Here is a 19405-nt window from a genome sequence, read left to right as displayed (position 1 = left end):
ATATGAATAAAAAATTCACAATGGAGGTACATTCTGGGGAAATGTAAAAGGAATGATTACAAGAGAAAATCTGACAGAATACAAAAATAAACACGGCTCTGCCAGACTATGAATCTAATGAGGAATGACGTAAATATGTTTGATTTATAGTTACATTATTGTGTTAAGCACTGAAAACAAACTTTTAAGAAACATCAGCTGAAAGACACGAACATATAGTACATAAATCATACCGTCCACATAAGTTGTAAATAATAGTCCTTAAGTACTTCATTTTACTTAATAGAACATAAAGCAATGGAACATGTGCAAATGAGAACGCTCACATATACTGACTTTAAAATGCCTATGATAAAATTAACATATATAGTTACATTTAATAAGGATTACACTACTGATGGAGAAATGAAACCTACAAATATCAGCCACATTATCCCTGGTGCTGAAGTATGCTCTGCAGTTAATCATACTGGCCCTATTTTTCTCTCAAATAAGGATCACAATCCATCAATGTTAACCAAAGTTTTATCTTATTCTAAAGTGTAGAAAGAAATATAGCATTATGTAGTATTCTTTCCTTTGTTGGGAACAGAGACAGAAAGGGCTCTCTTGTGGATTATGTACACTGGTTGAAAAGTATCTTATGAAAAGGCACATATCTGTGATTTAAGGCTAGTATGGTATTTGTTTCATGCAGAAAGTAACATTTAAAAATGGAATTAGTATGGTAAGTGGTTGGATTCACCTAGCTAGCCACTTGGTGCAAAGCTAAAATGTGTGCTTAGAAGCCTCAGACTGACAGTGATTCTCGCTTCTTTAGAGTTTTTGTTTTTAAATATACAATGGATAGATAAAGACCTACCTTCTAAAAAGGTATTTGCTGCAATTTCGTGAGTCAATCAGCCGTCTATTACAGCTGTTGCCTCTGTGCAGGTACTGCATGAAGGCCTTATATTATTACTCTGAAAAATATTCTTTTTACTCTCCTTTTTAAAACACAATTACATGAAAATGATTCATTAAAGATGTTTAATATATTCATATATAAAATATCAGATGTTGGTACAAATCATGTAAACCTCCCTTTGGAAATATTTTGACTAGCCACCACAATGACCAGAAACCACAACAGTGCAAATCTATATTTTTTGTTTAACTACAGAAATAGCCATCAACCCTCACATACAAAAGGAGTACTGAAAATCTGAAATGACAGAAATTATGCTTGGGCACCTGAAAGCCACGACCCTGCCACCATATTCAATTACAGTATTACAAAAGGGGAAAAATTAAAGCTGTTTGTGCAAGAATCACTGCAACAGTCCTTCTACCCCAACCTCTTAATTTTTATCAGATGTACAGATTCTAGGTTAAACAATGCTCTTCTTTTCTGGTTTGATCACTGTTCTTCAAGCCAGGATGGAGCATCTACTCCAGGAGTTTTCAATTTGATGTGGAACTGTTTAAGTGTCTGTTCAAGCTGCTTCTGATTCCCAGAGAAGTATGCGGCAACGGCATTGTGGAACAGAACAAGCTGATTGTGCAATACTTTAACCTGTGGACAAGGACAGAGGGAGTTAAAGATGAAGAGGCACTTGATTGACACTTGAGGCTTTAGACATAAGAGATTTATTGGATGTACGAATTCAAAAATTCGTACTCTAAACTAACGGAGAAGAGTTATTCAATACACATTTAACATTTTATACAAAAATCCAACCTTTTGTGATACTATCTGAGGGTCATTAGGGTCTATTAATTCAAAACAATTCAATTCCCCACTTCAAGATTGAAATGAAAACTAAGGTAATATAAGAGAGAGTATTTGTTTAAGGGCATGACTACACTGGAAACTTCAAAGCGCTGTGGCGGGAACGCTCCTGTGGCAGCACTTTGAAGTGCGAGAGCGCTCTCCCAGCGCTCCTGGTAATCCACCTCCACGAGGGGATTAGCCCCAAATGCTGGGAGCGCGGCTTCCAGCGTTTGGAGCCTGTCTACACTAGCGCTTTAAAGCACTCAGATTTGCTGCGCTCAAGGGGGTGATTTTTCAGACCCCTAAGCCAGCAAGTTAGAGCGCTGTAAAATGTAAGTTTACACTCTGCAGCCATTTATTCTAAATATGTCTGAACACGTTCTTGTATTTACCTCTTACTTTATTTTCATGCAGAAAGCAGCATACAGATATGCTTATAAAGTCTTTAACATTAGCAAGAGGCTTACATTCTCTCCTATTAGGAGGCAACTATATTTGTTGATGTCTGAAATACTCTCTCTCATTTAGGTATTATAAGAAATTCAACCCACACTGCAACACTTTTTGCAATAAATGATAAAAGATTTGGCAAGTGAGAATATATATAAGCTTTATTAGTTCCCGAGAGCTACCAATTTTTCTCAAAATAAATCATGAAGACATGGGTTTAGTGCTTGTGACAATCGGACTACAACCTGTTACAGCTAGGCCTAGCAAAAGCAAGATTCCTCACACATCCTACCAATGCAACTAAATTCTGACATGCAACAATCATGCTACTCTAGTTTGGGGCTCCTCTAAAAACAAAAATGGCAATAGCACTGAACTGATTGCTGAATCTGTGATATACTAGGGAATAGGCAAAGACCAAATTCAGCTTCACTTGTAATTTAAGAGGCCCTGTTGTTCCTCAATGACTGAGCTGACACTAAGGGGGAGATTTTCAAAGGCACACAGCAGTCAGGAACTTAACTGTCATGTGTGCCTTTGAAAATCTCCCCCTAGGTCACTTAAGACCCATACATATTACATCTAACACCACCAGTGTATGGATAAGAGTGTCTAACATATACAATGCGAACAGGAATATGTTCACAAAACATTTCTAGGGAATAGGGTTACAGCCTAACATGACAGATTAGTATAGTCAGGCCCTTAATTTGTCATGTAGTGTAGTGAGCAGCCCTTTCTGAATGGACACTGCTGGTCTCAGTTATCATCACAAAAGCATATATTACAACTATTTCTTCTCCCAATAAATGTTCACCCCATAATATACGCATTTTGCCCAGGACCTGTCATCTTGCTTTTGAAACACTAGGTAGTCCATCTACTCACTAGGTAGGATGTGACTAGTCACTGTGCCAGCAAGCAATCCACTAAGTAGCATAATGATAATCAAACTAAATACTTGCATAGATAGGCTAACAATTCATTAAAGATGTCAAATCTGTGTGCAATTTATAAATGCTGGTGGACCAAATCCACTCGCCAGTGACATTTGTCCCCTCAGAGATAATATACATAGCAACTCATTTTTAAAGTGCCTATCTTGTTTTTGCATAAAGAAAAGGAGTACTTGTGGCACCTTAGAGACTAACCAGTTTATTTGAGCATAAGCTTTTGTGAGCTACAGCTTGAAAGCTTATGCTCAAATAAACTGGTTAGTCTCTAAGGTGCCACAAGTACTCCTTTTCTTTTTGCGAATACAGACTAACACGGCTGCTACTCTGAAACTATCTTATTTATGTGACCTTGAGGAAACAAAAAGTCACTTTTCTGATGTATTCTGCTTCATTTGAATCATAGGTCTTTTTCCATCAGAGTGCTGTTAGGTAATCCAGCCCAGCTCCCTGCCAGTGCAGGATTGTTCCCTATATAACCTCCCGCTGTATCATATAATTGAACCAGGATTGTTTGTTATATTGTGCAACAAGGTTATATTGATACAAGTTTAAAATACTTGAGATCCTTGTTTTCAATCATTGGCTACATGATTCCAGACAAAATGCAACAGACAAATGAAAATCTCATCTCAATAGGACAGCTTGCTTTTACCTCACAGAAGTGAAGAAATTCAGGAACAAATGAATGTTTGTCCTTAAGCCCATTCGTTTGCTTATCAGCAACTGAAGACACTTCTATGCAAAAGTCTGAAGCAGGTGTGGGATCATAGGCATCTTGTGCAGACCCACACTCCTAACCTAATATTTTAAAAGTATACCAAAAGGGAGAATTGCCCAGTGAAAGTCTGCAACACCAAGTCTGTCTTTGCAAGAGATGAGACAAACCAAAAAGGGTGAGTCTCCCATTTTGTCACTTCCAATGCCCCAGTTCTTTATCTCACTCCTCTATTAAACACTCCATCTAACTATGGTCTACTTCTTCCCAGTCACTTTCATCTGATTCGACTTCATTTTCCTCTTCCTTGTGTCACAATTCCTTCACCAACATGACTTCAGTGATGATCTGCTTGCCTCACTGTCTTAATGTCATCTGAGCTAAAATCCTGGATCAACTCTTCCACTCACTTACTCTGTCTGGTCTTCACTATACACTATTCCAACTCTAACCTCTCCATTGAGATTCCCCTCTGACCATCATCTAGTCTCCTTCAATATTGTCCACCTACTTAGACTTGTTTGATATTGCCTGGGCTGAGTATTTGGGCTGGATGGGTTTCTGTTTACCATGTGTTCTGTACCATGGTTTGTTTAGATAATTTGTAAGGAGCTTATGGAACCAAGATTAGAAAATAAAGAGAGTCATCTGGGCTATAAATCCAAGTACTTAAATTAATTAGTAAGTGGAAGATCTCTCAATCTTTTCATAAATGTTATGAAATTCCAAAAATCGTTCAGTGGCACAAATCTGTACATTATCCTTGTTTAAAAAACAGGCAACCATGTTTACTGAATTTAAGTATCTTTATAAAGTTCTACTACAGATTCTTTCTAAATTATACTGATGTCAAATACATTCTATGAAGTTAGACCTGGATAAATCCAGAGTAACAGAAATTAGTTTCAGGGCCACACTGTTTTGTTTTAATTCCTAGTATGTTCTCTTGATTTTCCTGTGTATTGTATTGGAAATGCTTGATGCAAGTGAAAAATGACCACATCTATACAGTCTTAAAATGCAGGTTCCCCTCCACTGACCACTTCAAACTGACCAATATCAGTTTAATTTGACAGTTTCTAATCACAAAGGTGGACACGCTTCCATTTCTGAATCTGCACTATCAGATGACAGTGAGTTACGTGAAGGGCGAGGGGGAAAGGACGGCGTTTGTTAAAAGGGTCAGGGGCACTCTGTTAAACAGGAGAATAAAGAAAGGCTACTTTACCAGTAAGTTACAGTGCTTTGAGGGTGCTGTCTATACAGAGTCACTCTCCTAGGATGAAGTACCCCAGGTTCTATGAACTACCAGAACCTACTGGAAAGCTCTGGCTTCCCATTGTGGGCTGCAGAAGTACTGCCTCATGGCATCAAAATAAGGATGTTATAGAGGCAACAGTCATGACTCCAAAGTTAAGGCTGAGTTTTACACTTGTAGCAGGGATTCACACCTCATTTTATGTATCAAAAATGCATCATACCACCCTCCCCCCAAACTACAGCACTTATTCCAAATATCTACACATAAATCCATAAATTTAGGAATTTAAATTAATAATCCGCTGCAAAATCCTACCTCAGAGCCTCACCATGGCGCAGCGGTGACCCTGGCCGTCTGACAGCTATGGTAGCAGAGCGTATGCCCTGGTAGGTCTAACCATGCTACAAAGGTGTCTGACTATCCAATCCAGGGAAGGGGATTGCTTTCTCAGAGGAAAGAGCGCTTTTCCTTCTCCTTAGAGGCTGAAGGCTAACTAAGCTTGAGGAGGTACGCATGCCTGCCTGCCTGCCTAGCCAGTGGGATGGCTTGAAGTTAACAGCTAAAACAACACAAGCAAATGGGTTTTAGGTGGTGGAGCGGAAATTGAGCAACGAGAGGTTGCTAAAAATGTCAGGTGCTAGATCAACATGGAAAAGGACAACCCTCGCTGTGTGTACTTACAATTGTAGGTCGCTGGTGAGGGAGGAAATGTTAAACCATCTGATGGAGGAGAAGAAAAGGATAAGATGCGATCCTGGTTGGCCTCCAAGAAGATGGGAAGATGACATTGTTAAACGTTTTGGACGAACGTGGAGAAGAAAGGCAACAGTGCGAGAGGAATGGCGGACGTGTTGCAATCAGCACAGTCTTAATGACAGCTGAAGACCGATCGATCCAGTGGTAAATTAAGAATTGGTCCTTTCAGAAATTTATCACATTGGGTCAGTCTTTTTGCTTCTAATGATTTTAATAATGAGCCATCTCTTTTCTTTTTCACACCTCCCAAACAACAAAAACCTCACTGAAATCTTGTATATAAGGTATATCTGGAAAAAATTAGGATTAACGGTCATTTTTTGCTGCTCTTTTTCATAATTGAAAGTTTCACCTTCAGCAGAGGCTGATAAATCACGTTCTTCAGAATGCCACAAAGAACCTATTTCAAAATGGCAGCCATCTTCTATGGCTTCTAGTGCGACAGAGGCCACAGGCAGCTGTTACCAAAATGGCCACCATCTCTCATTGTTTTCAGTGGGACTGAAGATGCAGGCTGCCCTTAGCAACAATGGCCACCGCTTCCACTCACCTGATCCTCACATTGTTTCTCACTGCCTTTGAAAGCATTGGGCACTACCATCGTCCTTGAGGGCAGCTTGGCATCACTCATTTGAAACAATCGGGAGATGGCAACTATTTTGAAAGATGACAATTTGAGTTTCTCTGAAGGAGAATATTTTATTTTTCTGTCTGTGCTAACAGATAAACATTTAGTTAGGATAATGGCAAAAAGTGACCATTAATTCTAAATATTTATTTAAAATAAAAGCTACCCTTTGCACTAGATTTACGCAACTTGAAGGACAAATCTGGTGTGCATGTACTGTTGGGCATGCATGTGCTGGGGAACATGATGGATGAGGAGGAAAACTTGGGTGTACACTGCCTCCTTTGCAGTGCTCTATCACTGCAAAGCAGCTACAAAATCCATCTCAACTGGCCAGTATAATCTGGATGATTTGTGCTGCTCTGGAGTGGCTAAAGCAGCTAGAGCATACCAGTGATGCAGCTCCTAAAAGTTAAATAAAGTTTAAGGCTGATACTATATATCTTCTACTTTATAGAACTATCATATGGTAGCATTCTCTTTGCATTTCTAGTTTAGTGTACGTGTTCAAACTTTTTAATTAAAAAACAAGCAAATTCCAAGACAAAAAAACTAAGTTAAAATGGCATTAAGTTGAGAATTCATATGAATAAACTCTGGGTAAAATACATTACAATAAGGTCATTATCCCCAAACCAAATGTTAAAAATCTAAGACATTCAGAATTAAGTTTAAACTTAGAAAAAATCCAAATATGTTAAGGGCAGGCCACCAAAACAACTCTAATTCTGCCCAGTAGTGATACAGGGGAGGAGGGGTGAGCATGGGGGGGGGGGGTGAGCATGGGGGGGGTGAGACACGGAAGAAAGGAAAAAATGTATTTTTAAAAAAAATCCATTAAATCTAATCTGGAACCACAAATACTAGGATTGTTTATTATAATCATATGGCTATTGAATGGTGTAACAATACTGCACGATTATTGTCATCATATTACTGCCTAGAAGCACTACTGATACCATGGCTACACTGTTCAAGGCCCTACAAACACATAAGGGACAGCCCCAAAGAATTTACAATCTAAACAGACAAGGCCAGACACCATTTGGTTGTTTGAGTGCCCTCCCTATAAGGGCTTCTGTAATAGGTGTGAACATGTTTTTACCCATATGAATGTAAGACTGCTTCCTTCAGACTGCTTTGAGTTAAGATTTTACCACTTCAGCATTTTGAATAGTTAAGGCTCTTAAAAGGAGAAAAAAAAGTTCTAGAATTAAAAAAATGTATAATTTATTTCAGCACCAAGACCAACTATATTAAGTCAGAAATGTATTGATTCATGTCTATTCTAGAGCTATAGATGTACTAATACAGCTTAATGTTCCTACTGCATTTGATAACATTGCTCATACTGTATTTTTAGAATTTTCTTCACATGCAATAAGTCTGGCATATGAATGAAGGCTTTCCAAACCAAAGATGCATGCCAAGCAGGCTCTTTACAAGGCAATGACCCAAAATATTAGGCCAGTATGGACTATCGCTTTTTCAGTGATCCCCCTTTATTTTAATCTTCTCTTCTTCAATTAAAGAGTGGCACTTCTCTTGTGGTATAAAGAGAAGACAGGAAATGGCATACTCCAATTAATAAGGGGCTTACCAAAGCAGCATGTAACCATGTCTTTGCAACTATTTGATAATAGTATTATGCAGACTGTTCCATCATCTTAGCATTTGAAAGTTCTGCAGTTGTTCTTAGTCTCCTATATGGTATCCTGAGCTAACAAGTGAAGCAATGGGGTAGCAAAGATTCTCTTACAGCCTTACTCTGGGACAGATACAGACTGAGTCATAGTTTGACTAGTTGTAAAATCTGTTAGAGTTCTAGTGACACCCAAATGTTCCTTTGGTAAGACAGGTTTAATGATGTCTCAGCTTTCATAACTACAATGGGAAAATAACCTAAAAGACATAGGTTACCATTTAAATCAAAAGGAAATCGAATTAGAGTGCAGTAATCTCTCTGGATTTCAAGAACATTTCTTCAAACTTTGTTCTTCAGGGCTACCAAATTTATTCTGTGTCGAGCTCAAAGTACTATTTTAGCCTCAAGTTCTATTCCGGTGAAATACTAGTAACATTACATTTTCCAGTATCACATACAGGACACGTACTAGTTGCAGCAGAAGCTCCTTTGTTTTTCCTGATAAAAATCCCATCCGCACAGATTGACATGAAAGGAGAGTGGTGATTTAAGATGGATTCATTGGAAGAGTACCATTCTTATATGCTCTGTGATTTAGGAACCTTCCATTAAATCCCAGGAAGCACAACAAGAAATAAGAGTCGTTACATAAAAATGAAGGAAACGAGGAATTATATACAGACAAAGCTACAGGCTGGAAAAATGGATTCCTATCACAGCAAGTAGCCGTAATCCTGTTTTGGCTTCTTTTCAATGACCCCATAGAGAGATAGTAGATTTAGAAAACAAAGACGATGTTAGGAGATGGGCCTAAAGATGTATTTAAAATGACATCTCATTATGGCTGTTTTGATTATGAAAGGTACCCTAGAGGCCTCCATTTTCGAATGGTAGCTATAAAAGTCCTAGAGTAAATATTTTGAAGCTTCCAATGCCATGTAGTTGAGAAATACCCAACAGTGCTAAGACTACTAAGCACACAAGAGCAGTTTTTAAAAATCCCTTTTTAAACATAAAAAGCCTTGAGCCAAACCTCTCTCAAAGCTCAAGATAAATCAAGACCGATTGCCAGATTTTACAATTTATGTAGGAAATTGTCCATTTTGAGCCAAACCATTAGTCCTTAAATCTATGTGCAAATTCCACTTATATTTGTTGAAAACGTACAGAAAGATTTCACTAATTTTCAAAAAAAAACCTTATTAGCACATATTTTCTAAAACTAAATTTTTTTTTTAGAGATTACCTCAGTTAAATTTAAAATACAGTGCTGCTGTTTTAGTGTTTAAATAGCTATTTATGTATAAATGTTTATTTTTATGGCAGCAGTACAGAACTCAGGAACTGTGTACTATGCTAGTAAGAAAAAAAATGTACAACTCGAACTATCATAAGAACAAAATATCTACTACGTAGGAAGCACTGGAGCTCAAATTCTGGTACTAGATCTTGTGTCCAGGAGGTAAGGATGTATTCCCTGTATAGAGGTTGTATTTAGTCAATGAAGGAGTCTCCTTCCCCCAACCCCAAATCCTATCCAACCCATACAAGCCCAGAAATTACTTTGGCCTTTTTACTGCAGAACAGAATAGGGCTTCCTTAACAGATTGCAAGTCTCCCGGCTCCAGTGCAGGGTTAACTACAAGGTATCACAAGGCAATTCTCTTCTTCCCTATTTCCAATCCAAAGGCTGTTTGCAGTTTCCTCCACAGTTCTCAGCCCTATTGAGTTATTTGTCCCCCTTACTATAGTAGCAGGAATCAGCGGCTTGTGGGGACAGATTTGGGGACTGCAGGCTGCAACTGCCAATATAATTCTGCTGTTAATCAAGACTCCCCAAAGGAAGAATTCATTAGGGGGTCTCTGCAATATTCCGTTTCATAAAAAAACAAGGTGCCAGTAAATGGACTCTTGTGGGTCAATTAAATCTCAAGATTATTCCAACTCCACATTAGATTGGCTGTGTTTGTTAAACTGCACGTGTGGTGTGTTTATGCAACTTGCATTTACACAACCATGAAAATTGCAATTTGATATGGGTATAAAAATGCAAAAGTTCAAAGGAAAAATTTTAACAAGGGCTACCTTCAGCTGTTTTTAAAGTCATACATCAATAGCTCCCCTATAAAACTTAAATAATTTCAACGAGAAAAAAAAAAGCAAAAAGCCAAACTATATCCATTACATTAAGCCCTTAATCAAAGACGTAACAGGAAACAATGAAAGAAAATTATCTCAGTGCACTAGTTTGCAGAAACAAACATTTATCTCCAGTTTCCAGATCAGCATACACTGAAAGTTCAGCTCTTCTGAGAACTAACAGTTTAGTATCTGCATTAACGTTGGGATCTGAGCATCTGATTGCTTCAAGAACATAAACTATAGCATAGTTCTTTCATTTGCAAATAATGTATCAGACACTTAATGGGCTAGGTGCTCATCTGATATTAACAGGAAAAACTCCGATAACACTGATTTTCAACAGCTGATGATCTGGCCCGTTAAGGGTTTGGTGTGCTGTTTATTTGCAGATGGCAGAGCTATATCGGTATGAATGTTCTTGAAGGAATCTGAACTTCTGGTCCTAATGCTGATGCTGGTGTAGTAAAGTATCTTATTCTCAGAAGAGCTGAATCAGTGGAGCCAGAGCTGGAAACCAGAGGGAACTGGTGTTTTTTGTAAGTGTATGTGCTGAGACTTGTTCTCCTTTTTCCTCTCTCCACTAGTTTATTGTTCTCTACTACCTTTTCCCATTGTGTTCAGGGCTTAATCTAACTTGTATTGTCTGGTTTAGGCTTGGGCTACACTACAGAGATAGGTTGACATAAGGCAGCTCCCGCAGATGTAAGTTGCCCACTACATTGAGCTAATAACTCCACCTCTGCGAGAGGCATAGCATTTAGGTCAATGTAGTTAGGGAGACACAGTGTCTGCAGATACTGCATTACTTACATTGCCTGCTCGCCCAAAGGCGGGAGGAGTTCCAGCTGTCTGTGCCCCACACAGTTTAAGTCAGTGGAAGCGCTCCTGGGGAGGACATGCACCACCAACACGGGGGCACAGTGTGGACAGGAACCACCACAGTAATTACTGCAGTGACTGTATATTGACTTAACTTAGGCCGACTTAATTTTGTAGTGTAAACAAGGCCTTATATTGAGGTCAGTGGAGCTAAGCTGTTTTACACCAGCTGAACGTCTGGCCCAAACGACTTTCTCTTGGAAAGTCAGACCTGCAAGGGTTTTAGGGTTGTTGGTTTTTTTAGGGGTTTTTTTGGTGTGTTTAAGAAAACAGCCTGTGCCAGAGTAACAGGTAATGTTACCAATGTCAAGGCTTTCCACTATGAGCTGGTGTGCTACTGAAAATATTCATCCGTTGTTGGAGATAGAGGTTGCTAACTCTCCCTTCCCTGTGGGCATTTGCAGTAACTGCAGTCATAGGAAAGGACTCTAGCCATTCCAGGCACATATTAATATGCCTCAGTTTAGATTTTAAAGACTGTTCTATTTTTATACCTATCTAAGAGGAAATAAGTTTGACAACATTGATTTTTCCTATCTTCATTTTATCCTAATCCTGACACTGTTATTAACTTCCTAACCCAGGCATGCAGAGATCAGTAGTGTCGGTTAGAAACAAGTAGTAAGATGTTTGCATGAGAACCCTTTATTTTTCTAGTTCACAGGAACAGGGGTGGGGTGGGGTGGGGTGGGGAATAACAGTGACGCCTGCACTCCTGAAAAAGAAAAACTCTTGCATGACCAGAAAGAGAGTATGTGAGGGAAAGGGGCAGGCAGACAGGAAGGGAAGCAATCCTATCTAGAATCTACGAGAAAGGGAAACTGTTCCAAGAACCAGACCCTTGCGTAGATCTGGGTTGAGGGATGGAACAGCTTTGCTTCTGTGTTGAAGGTGGCATGCAGAACAATCTCTACAGTTTTTCAGTCTAATCCTCATCTAACATTGATTAAATACACACATCTTGGTGCCAAAATTATTATTCTTAATTAGGAGAAAATCAGTTTTGAAATGATCTCTTTACTGCCCTTCCTCGCTGTCTTTTACACATATCCGTCCCGCAGGCATTACCAAACACTGTAATAATGCTCTGCATTTTGAGCCCACAATCTAATCATAGATCACAATTAGTAAATCAATGTATTGATCACTATTACGTGGTAAGTGTGAAAAAGTACAGTAGAAATACTTTCATATGTTCAAGTAGTCTTTCTAATATGCTTTTACTTCAGTAATTTAGAGTCAGGAACTTGAGGTCTCTAACTCCATGAAGGCATGCTCCAATAGCACAAAAAGAAACCAATCTAGTTTACTTCTCTTTCTTGTTTTACATTTTGAAGCAGACTGTATTTCAAGAAAATGTGCTGTTATATCAGATATTGATCTCGGGAGAAAGAATCTAGCAGAAAGCAACTCCACTACAGAGTGTAGGAAGTGAAGTGGTAGCTTACCTTATTTTCCTCCAAAAATTTCAATTTGATAGATACATCATTGCGCATTTTGTCATATTTTTCTTTATACACTTGGAATAGCTGCTGTGACTGTTCAATCTTTGGCAGAGTGTTTGCATCACGGGGACCAAGATTAAGTTCTTCTAGGTCTGTGCGATAGGCATCATATTCAACCCTAGGAGGAAAAAAAAGTTAAAATTAGCCACAAAATGTCTCAAAACTTGCACATCAAAACCAGGAGATTAGAAAGAAAGCTGGACCAAATATATAAGTGCATGTAATGCCCATGAAAGGTATTAGAATGACAATGCTTTGTTATGCATCAAAGCATGTGTACCATACGTGGTAGGCATGTTCCCTCATCAGTACAACTCAGCCACATTATAAGGGTATGTCTTCACTGCAGAGTTAACTTGGGTGATCGGCACCTGCACATGCAAGTTAGCCTAGAACAGGTGTGAGCAGCCGCACTGAAAAGCCACATCCCAGAGTCCTCATTGGTGCCACACTCATCCATAAGTGTTGATAGGGTCTCAGGGACATATCCCATAGTTCTTTGCACTATAGTAAGCTGAACTGCTGTATGAAAAGGGAATCAGAAAAAAGTCTGTCCTTCTGGGCACAAAGGGATAATTGTGGGAAGGCACTTGAGGACTATCAGCACTTAAATGATTTAGTCTGCATCCTCACTGCAAAAAGGGCAGGTTACCAACCCAGGTGAAAACAGCATCCGGGTTTTAGCCTACAGCCCCAGACAAGCCAACTAGCCTATGTGAAAGCACCAAATTCTGGGGCAAGGGTTGTGTATATGGATGGGAGGAGGGTTAGAGGCAACACCTGAGTAAAAGCTTGCATTACAATCTGCAGTGAAGACATACATTGAAGGACTACTAGACATGACAGGGTAATTCAATCGGTCTGTTCATAAAATCTTTAATCTCTGTCTGCAAATTCAAGTAAGTGCCAAGGTAGATTCTTTTGAGATGAGGGTTCCAGGGAATGGACTGAAATAATCAACTCATTTTACCCTTACCCACAACCAGCACAAGATGGATTTTAAGTTATACTTATAGGCAAGAGACTGTGTCCTGATACCAATCCCATGAGCCATCCAGTCTTCAGATACGATTTATTCTAAGAACACTGAGCTAGAAAGAGTGCCTTTACTATACTAAAACATTCTTTATAAACCTAATCTAAGAGAAATCTGAACTCTCAAATTAAAAACACCCTTGACCTGTCTTCCCAGATTAGGTCATACCAATTATAAAAGTCTCTGTAGAAATCTAGATAAACCAATCACAGGTCTGCCATGTGTTTTATGCAAATTAATGTAATCAGAGTAGCCAGCAAGCCTATCCTCGTTTTCATGATCCTTAAATATTTGTCCAAGTTATTTCCACCTTTTAGTAAAAGGTATTAGGAAAGAGTACTCTCAATAAGCAATGCACTTTTCAGCCATCAGTCTCAAAAGGAAAGACTCATTCCCAGCTGAGAGATGGAGAAACTGAGGCACATTAAAGTTAAATGAATCACCCCCAGTGTCGCAGCAAGATAATGCCAGATCTGAAAACTGAACTCTGGTCTCCCAATTCCCATTGTCACGTTCACCAGCATACTGAACTCCCTGGACTCCAATTAGCAAGGTATGTATGATGTTTTATTTTAGTAAGAAAAGCTTTTCTACAGTTGGATGGTGCTGAAGAACGGAGTAGACTTGAAGGACTCGTTTAGACAGGGAAGACATTGTGAAATAAGCCAGGGTGTGAATTTACAGTGCATTAGCTATTCCACAATAACTCTCTGTGTGGACACACACTTATTCCACAGGTTTCAGAGTAACAGCCGTGTTAGTCTGTATTCGCAAAAAGAAAAGGAGTACTTGTGGCACCTTAGAGACTAACCAATTTATTTATCGGATGCATCCGATGAAGTGAGCTGTAGCTCACGAAAGCTCATGCTCAAATAAATTGGTTAGTCTCTAAGGTGCCACAAGTACACTTATTCCACACTAAGAGTGGCTTTGTGTGGTTTAGCTTAAACCGCTCTGGAAGAAAAAAAGTCACCTACTTCCATTTTGCTTGAGAAAACAGAATTGTTAAGTACTGTGAACTGGAACCAGGAAGAATTTTGCCACCAACAAGCCTAGCTTTTCAGTTTGGTGGTGGTAAAAATGCCCCAAGAGGAAAGTTTACATTTTCACCGTGAAAATAAAATTTTACATCATCCAAAGTGTGCTTGCCAATCCACATTACAAAAAAATGATATGGTCCCTGTTCCAAAGATCTTACAACTTAGTTTAAGACATGAAACAACAAAGCCAGTAATAAAAACAGATCTGCTGGGAGGAAATAAGATTGGATAGTTATTAAAATGCCGATGCACAACAAGGAGAAGCATAGAGATAATTTTGATTAATTTTTGAAGGCATCATGTTAGAAAGGAACTTGTTCTCATTTAAATCCTTCAGGGTATAATGGACCAGCTTGGAAATGTTTGTGGGAAGAATGGACATGGAGGCAGTATCACTGTCCGAGTGCATAGGGCAGGAAACAGTGAGATAAGAAAGGCCGGCCAGATAAGTAGGGTGGGGCAGAGTTAAGCAGGGGTTTCAAGGCAACAAGAAGTTTTAAAACTTGTTATTGCATAGAAACAAGTACCAGTGGAGGGATTTCAAGAGAAAAGGAGGATTTTGTCAGAATGACTGTCGAGTAAAATCATCTTAGTGGCTGTTCTTATGCATTTTGTATGGATGAGAGGGAGTAATTGTATATTGAGGACACCGGAGAGGCACTGATGGCACTCCAACTGCAGGAGGATTCTTTTTTCTTTTATATTTTTTTTTGGGGTGGGGGGAGAAGAGAAAAATCAGTCAAAAAGAAAATAATCAAAATTTTGAGTGATACACAATCCAAAGTAGAGACTTAGTGTTACCCCTCTCTCCTCCTTATTTTCAAGGCCCTTCATGACCTATCAACTCATTCAATACTGAAAGGCCTACCCTGCCTCTGATCAGGCCATGCCCACTGCCCACTTTTTACATTTTCAAATAAGCACATTCATGTTTTCTTCCATGCTTCCCTCACATTTGGAGAAGCGCCCCATAAACATCTGCAAAGCCATCCTCCTTCAAACTCTCCTTTACCACAAGGCCTATTAAAAAAAGTAACAGCTAGGCTGCTGCTATGCAGAAACCACTGCCTATCATGCTGACCAATACTGTCTTATTGTTTTCTTGTACTCTCCATCTCTGTGTGTATCCATCTGTTGTCTGGTCTTATACTTCAATTGTAAGGTCCTTAGGGCAGGGACAGTCTTTGTTCTGTGTTCGTACAGCACCTGGTACAATGGGGTCCTAGTCCATGGCAGAGGTTCTTAGGCTGTATAGATAATGAAAGCAGACTTTAGAGAAATCTTTCTGGAGAGCTGTGAAATTTTGTGCACCACTCTCCAAGGTGAATGAGTAGCACTGCTCACAATGGAGCAGTGAAAGAGTATACGGGGAGGCAGAGGAGAATACGGTAGAACAGAACAGTCCAAGAGATTTAATAAAACTGAGCAGCAGGAATCATTCCTTCACCCTTGTTTGCACATGAATGCATATACCACTACGAGATCACGGATTTATATTTCTTACCATGACTGACTGACTGTGTGAAGAAAATCTGTTACTAAAAATAAGATTACTATATAAACTTCTACAATTCAAGTTTTGCAATGGGAAGAGCTATTGATTTATATTAAGATTGACTGGAAAATAAAATCACAACACGTTATTTTATTCTCCTGCTAGAAAGAATGTTTGGCATACGTAATTAAAAACTTTTCATACAAGTGGACTCAAAATTGTTTTCCGATATGAAGGTATATAGTATTTGGGGCTTACTCCTTCTCCTATTGAAATCAATGGCAAAATTATCATAGAAGCAAGCTCAGGCTCCCAAGGAAGGTTAAACTCTAGTACAGTGTTACTCAGACTAAGGCTTGCGAGCCACAATTGTCTCTTTAATGCGTCTCTTGTGGCTCTTTGCAGCACATATTAAAACACTGTGATTTAATTATTAACCAGTTCGGAAGCTTTTATTATGTTATTAACCAACTGTCATTGATAAAATAATAATAATAATAATACTTAATCAGTCACACACACACACTCATATATACACACACACACACACACTCTTCTGAGTGACGCTGGGTCCTGAACCACTGAGGTCTGAGTATCACTGCTCTAGTGTATGAACACTAACCACTGAACATTAGTACACTAATGCTAGTCTTTTGTGAACTGCACTACCTCATCCCATGCATAGACAGCATAAGAAAATAACTGGTGTAATCTTTTGAAGTCATTTATTTAGCATTCCATTCAAAGTAAACTGTTAACAGATTAAAGACAGGGGACTGAATGTTTTAGGTATTCAGTCAAGAGGTTAGAAGCCTGTCACCTCCAGATTGTCAGTTTGAATCCAGCCCAATTCAGACGAGATCTAAAGTTACTATCCGATATCTGTTTGATAGACATCTTACGTGAAATTAATTTAGTTTGTACATGACACCATATAAACTAGGCACCGAATTACTGGTCTCAGTCCCGTTCATAGTAGATAGTTATCCATACTATAAAGCCCCATCAATTCAGCTGGCACTTAGTCAGCAGACTCCAGAGATTGGTCAGTGACTGAATGGACCGCTATTCAAGGTTAATCTACACTAACAGGAAGCAGTTTGAGAAATCTGGCTTTGTTGCCACCAAGCTATACCTTTACTATGGATAAGTGTCTCCAAGGTGGGGAATCAGTTATCTAAAGAATACACTAGAGGGCACTGGAAGAACATTTTATTTCTCATTCAGAAACATTACTTCATATATGACTAATTGTAACCACCCAGAATTTCTACTATTATTCTACTTGTGGGGAAAATAAAATAAATAATAAAAATCTTTACTCTGTAGGAAACACTAAGGAAAACTTGAATGGAAAATTTCCTGTAAGTTTAAATTTCAAACATCAATTTGAAGTATTATATAAGTGTAAAGACTGAATGTAGTCTGGATTTAAAATATGAAAGTTGTGATATATTTACAACCTTTTCAACACTGTTTACCAGTTCAGACACAAGGACTCAACCTGAAGTCTGTATGTTAAATGAAAATAACTGATGACACAAAATATCTACCTGGCACTTTCATACTGTTTCACAGTCATTAACGTATCTTCAATTGTTTTATTCACCAGTGTGTTCACACTGGCAATAAAAAAGTTAATAGCACCGAGAAGGGTCTCTCCATTTTTAGCTAGAAGTTTCTGAGTCTCTGCATTGTATCCAAATTCCTCCTATAACAAAGAACAAAAAAAAAATAAAAATACTGTGGTTTATAATTAAATCATGACATTTACGCAGATACTCATTAACACTGAAAATAAACACACACACACTTATTAGGAAATCACAGATATGATAAACCATGTTGTATGTAATTTCATCACTGCTGTTTGAGTGTGTGTATATTTAAATAGACATAAGTGATTACAATATTCTAGGCAACAAATTAAGCTGATTTCAGAGTAGCAGCCGTGTTAGTCTGCATCCACAAAAAGAAAAGGAGGACTTGTGGCACCTTAGAGACTAACAAATTTATTTGAGCATAAGCTTTCGTGAGCTACAGCTCACGTCATCGGATGCATTCAGTGGAAAATACAGTGGGGAGATTTATATACACAGAGAACAAGAAACAATGGGTGCTACCATACATACTGTAATGAGAGTGATCAGACAAGGTGAGCTATTGGGGGGGGCGGGGAGAGGAGAGAAAAAAAAACCTTTTGTAGTGATAATCAAGGTGGGCCATTTCCAGCAGTTGACAAGAACGTCTGAGGAACAGCAGGGCGGGGGTGGGTGGGTGTTGAGTTTTACTTTGTGTAATGACACATCCACTCCCAGTCTTTATTCAAGTTTAACTTAATTGTATCCAGTTTGCAAATTAATTCCAATTCAGCAGTCTCTCACTGGAGTCTGTTTTTGAAGTTTTTTTTGTTGAAGAACTGCCACCTTTAGGTCTGCAATTGAGTGACCAAAGAGACTGAAGTGTTCTCTGACTGGTGTTTGAATGTTATAATTCTTCACGTCTGATTTGTGTCCATTTTTTCTTTTACGTAGAGACTGTCCAGTTTGGCCAATCTACATGGCAGAGGGGCATTGCTGGCACATGATGGCATCTATCACATTGGTAGATGCGCAGGTGAATGAGCCTCTGATAGTGTGGCTTATGTGATTAGGTCCTATGATGGTGCCCCCTGAATAGATATGTGGACACAGTTGGCAACGGGCTTTGTTGCAAGGATAGGTTCCTGGGTTAGTGGTTCTGTTGTGTAGTGTGTGGTTGCTGGTGAGTATTTGCTTCAGGTTGGGGAGCTGTCTGTAAGCAAGGACTGGCCTGTCTCCCAAGATCTGTGAGAGTGATGGGTCGTCCTTCAGGATAGGTTGTAGATCCTTGATGATGCATTGGAGAGGTTTTAGTTGGGGGCTGAAGGTGATGGCCAACAGTGTTCTCTTACTTTCTTTGTTGGGCCTGTCCTGTAGTAGGTAACTTCTGGGTACTCTTCTGGCTCTGTCAATCTGTTTCTTCACTTCAGCAGGTGGGTACTGTAGTTGTAAGAATGCTTGACAGAGATCTTGTAGGGGTTTGTCTCTGTCTGAGGGGTTGGAGCAAATGTGGTTGTATCGTAGAGCTTGGCTGTAGACAATGGATCGTGTGGTGTGGTCTGGA

General features: G+C 39.0%; 1 protein-coding gene across 10 annotated transcripts in view; it reads right to left on the bottom strand.

Annotated features, from left to right (window-relative positions):
* Positions 1-1001: 1001 nt before the first annotated feature.
* The window catches only part of ARFIP1 (ARF interacting protein 1), an 89405-nt gene continuing 71001 nt past the window's right edge, over positions 1002-19405 (bottom strand). For 8 of the 10 annotated variants that reach the window (XM_073341364.2, XM_073341366.2, XM_073341365.2 and 5 more), the window contains 3 exons: positions 17815-17972; positions 12634-12808; positions 1002-1555 (listed from right to left, as the gene is read on the bottom strand). In XM_073341364.2, the coding sequence (XP_073197465.2) occupies positions 1400-1555; positions 12634-12808; positions 17815-17972 (489 nt within the window). In that variant the 3' untranslated portion in view covers positions 1002-1399. The other 2 variants (XM_073341370.2, XM_073341369.2) reach the window with 2 other exon arrangements.

The sequence above is a fragment of the Lepidochelys kempii genome, chromosome 4 (assembly GCF_965140285.1).
Source record: "Lepidochelys kempii isolate rLepKem1 chromosome 4, rLepKem1.hap1, whole genome shotgun sequence".
Classification (NCBI taxonomy): domain Eukaryota; kingdom Metazoa; phylum Chordata; order Testudines; family Cheloniidae; genus Lepidochelys; species Lepidochelys kempii.
This window is presented reverse-complemented; position numbering and strand designations above follow the sequence as displayed.